The sequence below is a fragment of the Trypanosoma theileri genome, assembly GCF_002087225.1.
Source record: "Trypanosoma theileri isolate Edinburgh chromosome Unknown TM35_Tth_41_V1, whole genome shotgun sequence".
In the NCBI taxonomy this organism is placed as follows: Eukaryota; Euglenozoa; class Kinetoplastea; order Trypanosomatida; family Trypanosomatidae; genus Trypanosoma; species Trypanosoma theileri.
In genome coordinates, this window is record NW_021639883.1 from 143,912 (window position 1) to 155,422 (window position 11,511).

General features: G+C 40.6%; 6 protein-coding genes across 6 annotated transcripts; all 6 read right to left on the bottom strand.

The window, feature by feature from the left end:
* Positions 1 to 185: 185 nt before the first annotated feature.
* On the bottom strand, positions 186 to 2,282 carry TM35_000411520 (70 kDa peroxisomal membrane protein; the record flags this gene model as incomplete). Its single annotated transcript, XM_029029860.1, has 1 exon — positions 186 to 2,282. One exon carries the CDS (start codon positions 2,280 to 2,282, stop codon positions 186 to 188), a length of 2,097 nt encoding a protein of 698 aa, XP_028878848.1.
* Positions 2,283 to 2,707: 425 nt separating this feature from the next.
* TM35_000411530 (uncharacterized protein) lies at positions 2,708 to 5,509 on the bottom strand (the record flags this gene model as incomplete). The annotated part of the gene is made up of 1 exon (XM_029029861.1): positions 2,708 to 5,509. One exon carries the CDS (start codon positions 5,507 to 5,509, stop codon positions 2,708 to 2,710), a length of 2,802 nt encoding a protein of 933 aa, XP_028878849.1.
* Positions 5,510 to 5,968: 459 nt separating this feature from the next.
* Positions 5,969 to 6,955, bottom strand: TM35_000411540 (putative mevalonate kinase; the record flags this gene model as incomplete). Its single annotated transcript, XM_029029862.1, has 1 exon — positions 5,969 to 6,955. The coding sequence occupies one exon, from the start codon at positions 6,953 to 6,955 to the stop codon at positions 5,969 to 5,971; it is 987 nt and encodes a 328-aa protein (XP_028878850.1).
* Positions 6,956 to 7,347: 392 nt separating this feature from the next.
* Positions 7,348 to 8,505, bottom strand: TM35_000411550 (UDP-Gal or UDP-GlcNAc-dependent glycosyltransferase; the record flags this gene model as incomplete). The annotated part of the gene is made up of 1 exon (XM_029029863.1): positions 7,348 to 8,505. One exon carries the CDS (start codon positions 8,503 to 8,505, stop codon positions 7,348 to 7,350), a length of 1,158 nt encoding a protein of 385 aa, XP_028878851.1.
* A 406-nt stretch (positions 8,506 to 8,911) lies between these two features.
* TM35_000411560 (UDP-Gal or UDP-GlcNAc-dependent glycosyltransferase) lies at positions 8,912 to 10,072 on the bottom strand (the record flags this gene model as incomplete). Its single annotated transcript, XM_029029864.1, has 1 exon — positions 8,912 to 10,072. One exon carries the CDS (start codon positions 10,070 to 10,072, stop codon positions 8,912 to 8,914), a length of 1,161 nt encoding a protein of 386 aa, XP_028878852.1.
* Positions 10,073 to 10,603: 531 nt separating this feature from the next.
* Positions 10,604 to 11,509, bottom strand: TM35_000411570 (UDP-Gal or UDP-GlcNAc-dependent glycosyltransferase; the record flags this gene model as incomplete). Its single annotated transcript, XM_029029865.1, has 1 exon — positions 10,604 to 11,509. A coding segment is annotated over one exon (906 nt), but the record flags the coding sequence as incomplete, so codon positions are not given.
* Between the last annotated feature and the right edge of the window lie 2 nt (positions 11,510 to 11,511).

Genomic DNA, 11,511 nt, shown 5'->3' on the forward strand with positions numbered 1-11,511 from the left:
AAAAAAAAACAGTGTGAATAGTTTATCTTCTACAAGATTCTCTCATAAGACTCTTTTTCTTTCTCCTTTATCACTTCTCATTATTAAAGTCCATTACACCATGTGACTAATATAAATATATATATATATATATATATATATATATATATTCAGAAAGAGAGAAAGAGAGAGAGAGAAAACATTGCTTACTCATTGTATTGTGAAAGGTCGAGTCGCACTGTTGTTTGAAGTAATGATGGGTCGGATGCATACACGACACGTGTAAGTACAATATTACCATCCTCCTCAAATGAAATGGGCGAAAACATAAATCCCCCTTCCCCATCAAAGCGAAGAATCCAGTTATGATGTCTCCATACAGACCGACGATGGGCTATAGTGATAAGGGAGATACCCAATTGACGACACATACTATACAATTGCTCCTCCACCTCCAAATCCATCATACTACTACACTCATCCAAAATAGCAAATCGTGGACGGTGAAAGAATAATCGAGCCATGGCAATTTTCTGTTTCTCACCCATAGATAATGTATCATCTGCCCAAGAGAGTCTAGAATCCAATGTGATATTAGGTTTAAGCAATATATCATCTACCATAGCCTTCTCTAAACAATCCAGTAATGTAGATTCACTTACACCAATCTCTGAGCTTAGTTGTGGATATGTGATTTGATCACGTAAGGTCCCACTAGACATATAAGGCCTTTGCGGAACATAATAAATCTGATCATTACGTGGTTTAATAATACGACCACTTTCCAGAGGCCAAAGACCTCCCAATAAACGTACAGTGGATGATTTTCCACAACCATTTGGTCCTACAATGAGAAGATTCATTCCAGGCTTCACATAGAAGGATAATCCTTTACAAAGTACTTCTCTTGTTGGTAATATAAGAGAAACATTTTCAAATTCAATGTGTTCTCCACGTGCAATTTCACCACTACCACTACCATTATTACTATTATTAATCTTATTTACTTCTGCTGTTGCTCGTAAAATACCTTCTTGAAGCGCATATACACGATTACTCAAAGCTCTTAAAACGAAACACTTCTTTACACTCTTCAGTAAATCTCCAACAGCGAGGGCTAAATTTCTAAATAAATAAGAAGTTTCCACAAAAATACCAGTGAGTTCCACTGCAGACATACCTTCTGTATTTTTTGAGAATACAGCAGCTCCACAAATCGCGTAACCAAGAACAGAAGATCCGTATTTTAAAAAGATAGTCTCTATAAGGGCATAACGACTGCGAACAAAGGATGCCCACTGATCATATCGTACAATAGAAGAAAGATAACGGTTCATAAGATCTTCATGAAAAGTTTGTCCTCCTGTCATCACAACTTCCTCTGCAAATGGAATAAGACGTTGATGAGCAGTCACAAGAGCCCCATTTCGTGCTAATTGTTCATCTACCATTTCTTCAATATTAGGGGATAACACATACGCAATAGCTGCAAAGGTATTGTAGTAGGCAAAAACAAGTAATGGACTGCGAGCGCCGCCAACTAATATCACTCGGTAGGAGAATAAAATAATGTCTACAATAGGTTTAAATAATGAAGTGTAAAGACTTGTTACATTGCGTGACCATTGATCAATATCTTGTGTGATGCGTTGGTCCACTTCTTCCACATCATGTGAACCCGCAAGATGAAAGAAAACTTTATTATCCAAGTATTTTTCATGAAAATAACGAGTTACATTTAATTGTAATTGTAATGAAAGTGTATCCATACAGAAACGTATTGAACTATTTGTAAGGGCTGTTGGAATACACCACATAAAAAAAACAATAAGAGATTTGACTAAAGATGCGGGATCACAAGAAATAACATCTCTGCTTAGTTTTCCACTTATACGAGAAATACGCAAAGAAAGATATGTTCTCAATAGGAGTAGTACGGAGACAATGAGTAACATTCCACTTTCCTGTGATCGGAGAGAAGGAAACGCCAAACGCAAGAGAAAAAGAAAACGTTTAAAACTAGATATAGATGTATTACTGTATTTTCTTTTATTAAACTCTTCCTCATATTTACCACCTTTATCCTCTTTATCTTCTTTTTCTTCTTCTTCTTCTTCTTTCTGCTTAACAACAGGTATTTCTCTTTTTGTGCTATTCACTCTTGCCATTGCGGATTCTCGTGAAGGAGCGGTGAGTAAAGCCACAGCAACAGCCGCCGCACTTCCACAAAGCCATCTGCAGAGCACTTTATCACTGCTGCGGGAAACACAGTACTCTTTACAAGCCTCAAGGAATGTGGACATCTTACAATAATAATAAAAAACGAAAAAGAAAAAAACAAAAAGAACCTTCCAATAAAATTTTACCCTTCCACCTAAAAAGAAAGAAAACAATAAAAAACAACAGAAAGGTATTGAGTAGTACAATATAGATAAACAGATAAGAAGAAAGAATGAAAAAAATAATAATAACAGTAATCATCAAAACAAGAAAAAGCAATCATTAACAGATCAAGAATAATAATAATAATAATAATAATAATAATAATAATAATAATAACAAAAAAACAAACAAACAAGACATCGCAAAGTATGTCCACCAATTTCTCTATAGTTGATGCAGTAAAGAAAACATGAAGAATCTGGAATAAGTGAAAAGAGAAAACGAAAAACAAAAAACAAAAAAAAGAAAAATATAATCTTAAACAGAACTCAATACCGTCAAAACATCAAGCAGTACTATCTGTATGTACAGTGGCCGACTCAACCGTTCGAAGTAGTTCTTCAAGTGACTGTCGAAGAGAAATATTTTCATTATACACAGAAAGCATCTCCTTCTGAAATGCAAGAAAGCCCTCTGTACTGACAACAATGGATCCACGTTTTACTTGAGACTGAGTTGCAGGAAAAGAACTATTTTCACCATCTGACTTCTCATCCTTAACAAGAAGAGAAACAGCTCCATGCGTAGCAGAATCCTGTTTGTTGTCTTTATCATAAACTTCAAAAGCATCCGGTAATGTAAAGAAGTATTGAAGACGGTCAAAATGAATATGAACATTTTGAAAAACTTTGCTCTGCTGGAGCCATAACTGCATATTCGCCTGAAGGGTTAACAAACAAGGTTGTAGAGATGGAAAAACTAAAAGCATCACACGACAAAGTGGTAATACCTTCAACTCTATTAATTGTAGCTGAGCATCAGCGATACTACTACACAGTAATGAAGAGATATCAAAACCGTAAAGGTTATGCTCTTTGGCAAGACGGGCCTCTTCCTGAAGTGCATGATATCGCTTTTCTGCCCAAACTTTACTAATCGCAAAAGGACGCATAGTAAAAGCATCCCTGGAAAGTAAAAGCAATAAACGAACAAGTTGTTGTCGAACAATGGGATCTTCTAGTCGCAACGGACCCTTGTTCAGTTCAATGAGGATAGATTGTATAAAAGAATCTATCCCAAAAGATCCATTAGGTGGAAGTAGTAGACCTTTTACAGTATCAAGAAATAATTTATTTTCATGAACTTCTATTTCTTCAATAAATTCAAAGTTTTTCTGAGTCATCATTTCATTAAGAGCATCCAAGCATAATTTCTCTAATAAGATACAAGAATGAGTACCAGCTGCATCTGGGTCCTGCAAAGCAGAAAGAAAACAAGCAGAAACAGATGAATATCGACATTCCATACAAAGTGCAGTCGTTACTGCTGCTGTTAACTCTAGACGACTCATATAAGGTATTAATCCGGAGTGAAAGAGCAGTGCGTAGAAAAATTGGGCATTATCTGCGGCATGATCAGCATTATAAAAGATAGTATCCGTAAAAGTTGACTGCAATTGCAAAAGAAAGAATTCCCATGCACTAACAGAATTTAAAGAACAATCTTTAAAAAGAGAAAGGTTATTCGCGATAGAATATCCAATATGAAAAAAAAGACCATTCGATTTTACAATCTCATTTTTGTCCTTAATGGCAAATACATCTGTATCTAGAGATGTAATAATGGATGAAAGATCTATATTAGTATCAGGTAATTTTGTATCATTCAAATTTAACAAAACCAATGGTGGTAAAAATCTAGGACGATTTAATTCACAAACCGCAGCATCTGTTAAAGAAGATGAATTTGACGAGAAACGTTTTACCATATCCAGCTCTTTTTGCAATTGCTCCAAATGCTCTTGTAACTCTTTCACATGCTGAGTAAGATGTTCCTTTTCCTTATCAATAAAATGTGTACTTGAATTCATCTCTCTCAGACCTGAACCATTTGTTTCTATTCCTTCCTCTAATCCTCTAGTAGAATCATTCATAATTATACGATTCCTATCATCTCTATTACCATCGCCTTCAGGTATAGGTGTGGTGCCGGATAAACCTGTTGAGTGATCATGACTGCAAAGAGGCATTGATGGACGAAGCAAATTCGTTTCATTACGTAGTTCATCACTTTCACGACGCAATCGCTCTAACTCTTTGCGTTGCGTCGCTTGATCTTCTACTTGACGACAGAGTGCCCGTTCAAGATCCTCACAGCGACAACTAAAACGATCTCTATCAGCAATAGCACATGCAATGTCATTGTTAAGTAAATCAATTTCTCTACGAAGTTCTTGTATATGGTTATCCTTTGCCCGAACTTTCTCTTTCTGACGATTCTGTGCGAATTGTAATCTCTTAATAAGATCAAGCAGAGTAGTATGCCATGAGTACTGATTCATTTCAACATCACTTAACGTCTGTGATAGCACCGTTGTAGTCGTTCCAAGTCCTTTCAACTCTGAAGTAAGGCAGCTCCAATCGGCTAAATGATTATGAATAAAAAGAAGGACATCACGAGCAGATTCCCACTCATTATTAGCAGCATTAGGAGACTCTGAAGCAAATACGTTAAGCTCTGGAAAGAGAGAAATAGCATCTCTAACAAGTTTTCGCACAGTAGATTCAAAACCATTGCAAAATGAAGTATTAACACTCGCTTCACTACCAACTCTACGATCTTCCTCAGTAGCTGAAGATAAACCTTTACTCCTTCGGCTCAAAGAAGGAGTTTTACAGGTATTTAAACGTCTACGCCTTACCTCAATTAAGTTATCAGCTGAATCACATGGTTTCTGCTCCTGCTGCTGCGGTTGTTGTTGTTGTTGTTCTTGTTTATATAACGCAATTTCAGTGCGAAGTTTTTTCAAGTCATCTTCTTGTGTCATGCAAAGAAGCTCCAGGCGATGATTTTCGCCCATCAACTCCTCTACTCGACGTTGTGAAGTTAAAAGAAAACGCTCCGCCACAGATTTCGATGACTCACTCTCACATAATTTTACACCACCTTCATTTATAGTTATGGTATTACGATTATAATCATATCGAGGACTTGCTCCTCGCTCTGAGGACACAGAACGTGAAGCGACTATACCACTCAACGATTGTTTAAGATCATTAATGCGTCGAAGACCATTAGAATCTGGTAAAGAAACACCACCCACATCAAGACCCAGAGAAGGACGTGAAAACGTTCTATTTTGGGGCATCAAGCTAAACAAGATCAATTTTACTATTCGCTTAAAAATAAAAAAGGAAAAAGAAAAAAAGTTTAAAAAATATTCAGCGACCTTGCCCACAGTAGATGGGCATACATAGAAAAGAGAAGAACGTAACACAGATAATAAAACAGTATCACTCATCTAACAGAGTGTAACATGCGAAGTTAAACCAATCCCCATTCATACCTAAATAAATCATCGTCTTGTAGAATTCCCTTTACCAACTGCTCAAGTGCACTTAATGCACTATTTGCAACCATATTCCCAGTGCAATCATACGGGTGATGAAGGAAAGTGACAGAAACCTCATAAAAGAAAAAAAAAATCACACACACTCACACAAAAGCACAGACACAGCGTTCGTTATACATAATAAAGAGACTCTGAATTACACTCCTTTATATCACCATGAAAAGAAAAAAAAAACAGATACAAGCCTGAAACGTCCTACAACTTTGACCCCATTGGCAGCACGCTGTACTTCCACACATATTTTGTAGCAGGGCAGTTCTTTGCCAAATCATCAGCGATGCGATCACGCTGGGCCTCGTCGGCTGCCAGAGCGACGACAAGACCACCACGCCCCGTACCGGACATTTTTGCCCCCAAGGCGCCCTTCTCACGGCAGTAATCGACAATGGTGTCCAGCTCGGCACACGACACCGTTAACTGTTGGCAGAGTGTGTGGTTCTCGTTCATTAACTTCCCCACTTGTTGGAGGTCGCCACGCATCATAGCTTCCCTCGCCGCGGTGACGCACGCGTTGTATCGCTCCAGCAGTGCGTTAAACCACGCTGGGTCCGCCGCCTTGCGCCGTTTGACGTCTTTCACAACTTCTATGGTGCTAGCGGTGATGCCCGTACTACACACCACGAGATATAGGGTGTTGTTAAGGGCAAGTCTGCTGAAGATGGACTTTCCGCCGCTGCGCCTGTAAGAGATGAGACCACCGTATGTGGCTGCGGTGTTATCGACGCCGCTTGGAGTGCCATGGTAGCCACCCTCTCCAACAAAGGCGGCGTTATTCACTTCCTCGTTGTTGAGATGCAGTGCGTACATCTCGCTGAGTGCCCGTGCGAGTGAGACAACGTCGCTGGCAGAGGCGCCGATGCCGCTGCTGGGGACGAGTGGGCCGGCGAGGTGAACCCGCAGCCCGTCGGTGGAAGTGTCGATGTGGAGATGCGAGAGGACGAGTTGGTGGGCCCGCCGCTGCTCCGCTGCCTTCGCCGGGATGTACCCCCGCACGGCCGGCCGCTCGTCCACCACCCGCAGCCCCGGCCGGCCCCGCTGCAGCTCCAACGCACACGATGTGTACTCGACGATGCCGGCGACGATCGCCTCCGCCCCGTACACGACGAAGTGCTCCCCGAAGAGGATCACCTTCCCAAACCCAATGTGACGACTCTCCGTACGCTCCTTCACAGCAAAACGCATCTCTTACACAAATACAAGAAAGAGAGATAAACAAATATCTGTCAATCTAGATGGATCGCAATAAAAAATAAACCTACCTATGTTTTATTCTACACACAGAGAGAGAGAGGTTGAACAGAACAGGGAAGGTAAACAAAGGAGTCTCTCAGAGAATCACACACCCACACATACACAAACACAGTGGACAGCCAAAAGGTACAAAAAGTAAAAAAAGTAAAAAGAAAAATAGATCCCTCCTCATAACCCCTCATAAGGCATTAAAGTAAACCCAGAGGGGAAACATCCCACACATCAAAGCAACACACAGAGATACAAAAAAGCAACAAACACAAAGAAAACATAACTAGAAACTTCAAAATAATATTTCTCTTGGGTTTATATTATTCATGACCTTAGCAGTCAAATTGAATACGATTCCGTTTACGTTTGTAATGTGGTGGAACCCTATACCTTACCGGGATGGGAATCTTACTTTTATTAAACCGCCACATCAACCACGCGTATTCATGCTCTTTTATGTGATGTATTAAAACAGACTTTCCAGATAACGGAAAATAGTGCGGACCATAAACAATATCATGAAATCGACACTTACGCTCACTGACATACAATAATCGCGTGTACTGTAACTCGTACAATACACGTCCCACCAAAACATCCTCATGATCCATGTTTAAAGAGAGAAACTCTGCTTCACGTTCCTTACTGTATGGAAGACGAACAAGGTCCTGCAGCGGCTTGTAGGATACAACCTGCTCAGCCACATCTCTCGACACAGTCATACAGAATCCAACAATAAACACAAATCGTTTCGGATAATTGCTCCACACAAGATTTCCCCAATAAATCCCATGACGAGGAAGCGTACGAAGGTCGACAAGAAACTGCGGTACACGCAAGAACATATCATCATCAGCCTTCGTAATGTAACTCGTATTAGGAAAAAGACGAAGGGCTAACTCAAGCCACAAATAAGTCTTACGGCTCATTGCAATTTCAGCCTCCACACCCCAAAAACCACCACCAGAATATAACTTATTGGTATTAGAAACCCCCTCATTTGTGGGAAACGTTATCACATCATGATACTCATTAGCCTCCTCCACTAGTGGGGCAGAGTATTCATATCCCTTTGATGGATGCCGTGCAAGTACATACAACACCAACATGGACCCAGTGAAGTTATTTGATCTTGTCGCAACACCCGGGAACTGCCAGCACGTAGTCCGCTGCAGATAACGACGTCTCCGCCTTCCATCAACATCCATAGATGGAATACCAAACACAATGAGATAGTCCCTCTCCTTCCATGTCTGTACTGTACTGTGTGGAATGTATCGAAGCGCATCCGACAACGAGACTTTATCCACCAGAATAGGACCAGTAACGTTTACAGCTATATCATCTACAGAAACTACTTTGCGTATTCCCATAAACTGTGTAGTGGGTGAGAATATAAGCAACATCAGCAAATAGAGAGTTCCAATAGCTACAATAATTAAAAAGAGCTTTCCAGTCCCTGGAAGCCTCGGTATTGTTATTCTTTTCATATCTCTTCTGTCCACTATAGGTCATATTAGGGGCATAACAAAAGAAAAGAAGACGACCATTCGTAATGGTTTAATATAGTGAACACAAGCAATACATCGCTAGAGATACCACATAAAGGAATCAAGGAGGTTATTATCATTGAGGGATCAACTATATCCATACACAGTGTGAACAAGTCTAATCATAAGAAGGCGGGGGTGCCCATTGATGGTGTGATTCCCTCACTAGCAGCTCTACCAACCGTATGGACTGCCTCTGCAATCGAAGAGTAACGATATTATTAGTTTAATATTCTGCAAGAACAAAAAAAAAAAGAACTCCATTTTAAATAAATATATAAGGCAGCAAATAAGAACAAAAAAAAAAACAGTAGAATAAATACAAATATACATATATGTGTTTACACTACCTACAAGAAATCTTAATACTACCTTTTCCATAATTTCTCTGACGTCTAGCAACAGCATGTGTATTATTCAAAAACCGTTTCATTAACATCATATACTCTTTCTCTTCTACATGATGAATGACAACAGAACTTGGATTCACAGAAAAAGGCCGTACTCCACCGTGTAAATCATGAAAAGAACACTTTCCTTCCCGCACAAATAATATTTTTGGGTAGTAACCCAAAGTAAAAAGGACTAAACCAATCATAGAGTCTTCACCTCTATAACCACGAGAAAGAAATTCAGCATCACGTTCCTCACTATAAGGTAGATACACCAAACGCATTAACGGTCGATAGGAGATAATCTGCTGAACAACATCCCTTGACATTGTATAACACCAACCCAAAGCAAAACGAAACTTTATTGCTGTCTTACCAACCCATCGTTTTGGTTCATACATGGCACCCCAATAAACACCATTCTTAGGCAACACACGAAGATCCGCAAGAAACTGTGGTACTCGCAGGAACATGTCATCATCACCTTTGGCAATATAACTCGTATTAGGAAAGAGACGAAGGGCCAACTCCAACCAAACAACAGTTTTCCGTGTTAAACCAATATCAGGTTTTGGACCCCACTTACCATCTCTACTGACGCTTTCATTCATATACGGTACACCCTCCATTATAGAGACTGCGAGAATATCATGCCACTCTTCAGCCTCTTTCATCAAGGCAGTAGAATATTCATATCCCTGTGATGGGTGCCGTGCAAGTACATACAACACCAACATGGACCCAGTGAAGTTATTCGCCCTCCGTGCAACACCGGGGAACTGCCAGCACGTAGTCCGCTGCAGATAACGGCGTCTCCGCCAATCATGAATATCCACAGATGGGATGCCAAACACAATGAGATAGTCCCTCTCCTTCCATGTATTCACCACAGTGGATGGAATAAAACGAAGAAACTCCGCCATGGATATATTCTCCCGTAATGGAGGCACCACCTTAGGGTTTGGTAACCCAACGGTTGTGGGTGGTAGCTCCGTGTGATCCACACTAGTGTGTCCACCAATGTTCATCACTGCCAAAGGAAGGAAAACAAGGACAGCAATAAGTGCAATAAGGCCGGCGAGAACACCACAAGGTGCAAGACGCCGCCTCTTCATGCTCTTCATCACTACTGCGTATACCGCGCAAAGGAGACAAGCAACAGCAGGGGAGAAGAGAAGTACACAGATGCAAACACAATGCCTGCCCAACACACCCCTACAAGTCTCAATACTCAAGTGTACACTAGCTGTTCATGCAGGTCACAATCCCAATGTGTAGGATAATAACAAACCCAACACCAATCCCACAAGAAACAACCTCCAAGACAGCAAATACCGTTTAATCACGAGGGATATCTCTTCAGGTACACCAATGCACCAGTATACACCCAAGCCATGTAAATATAAGAAGAAAAGTGAACTACACTCATTCCAAAGGTTAATACGAATAATAAAACCAAACGACATTTACATAAAAAGGGTATATTCAACTAATATACGCAAAATCATATATGGGCTGTCCGTGTGTGAATGCTTTTGTGTGTGAATAATCGGTTACAACAGAAATGTATACCCATACACTTCAGTGCCTCTCACACCATAAAAACAAAAAACAGAAATGCATGTGGAAATCACACCCAGACAAACTCAGCAATCGAATTCAATGCGGTTATTCAATCGTGAGTAATTTTTAGCGATAGGAGTTGTGTCGTTTCCGAAGCGATGCATCAGCTTCATGTATTCCTTCTCCTTTATATGGTGCACCATAACAGATTTCTTACCAACACGCCGCTTTGTAGGCGAGCCATGCAAATTATGAAAGCGACAAACCTTCTCTATGACGTACACCAAACCCTTATATTTGCTGAGATGCAGCACATGGCCCACCATCATATCTTCATGAAACATACTAAACCCATCATAATCTCTCTTACGATCTTCGGAAAACGGTAAATACACCAAACGCCGCAGTGCCTCACACCACACCACCTGCTGAACCACATCGCGGGATAGTGTCATGCAGGATCCCAACATAAACTCATACTGTACTGGGCCCACACCGCTCCAGATTCTTCCCCAATAAATCCCATACCGAGGAAGTGTGCGTAGATCTGCGAGAAACTGTGGTACTCGTAGGAACATATCATCATCACCCTTGGAAATATAAGTCGTATTAGGAAAGAGACGAAGGGCTAACTCAAACCAAAAATACGATTTTCGGCTCATACCAACCTCAGCTTCTAAACCCCAATAACCAAAGCGTCCAATTGTTTTATTAGTTGTAACGCGTCCCTCATTCATTGAGAGTGTAATGACATCTTGACACTCCTCTGCTTCCTTCTCCAGTGTAGCAGAATATTCATATCCCTGTGATGGGTGCCGTGCAAGTACATACAACACCAACATGGCACCAGTGAAGTTATTTGATCTTGTCGCAACATCAGGAAACTGCCAGCACGTAGTCCGCTGCAGATAACGGCGTCTCCGTCTCTCATCAATATCCACAGATGGGATGCCAAACACAATGAGGTAGTCCCTCTCTTTCCATGTCTGTA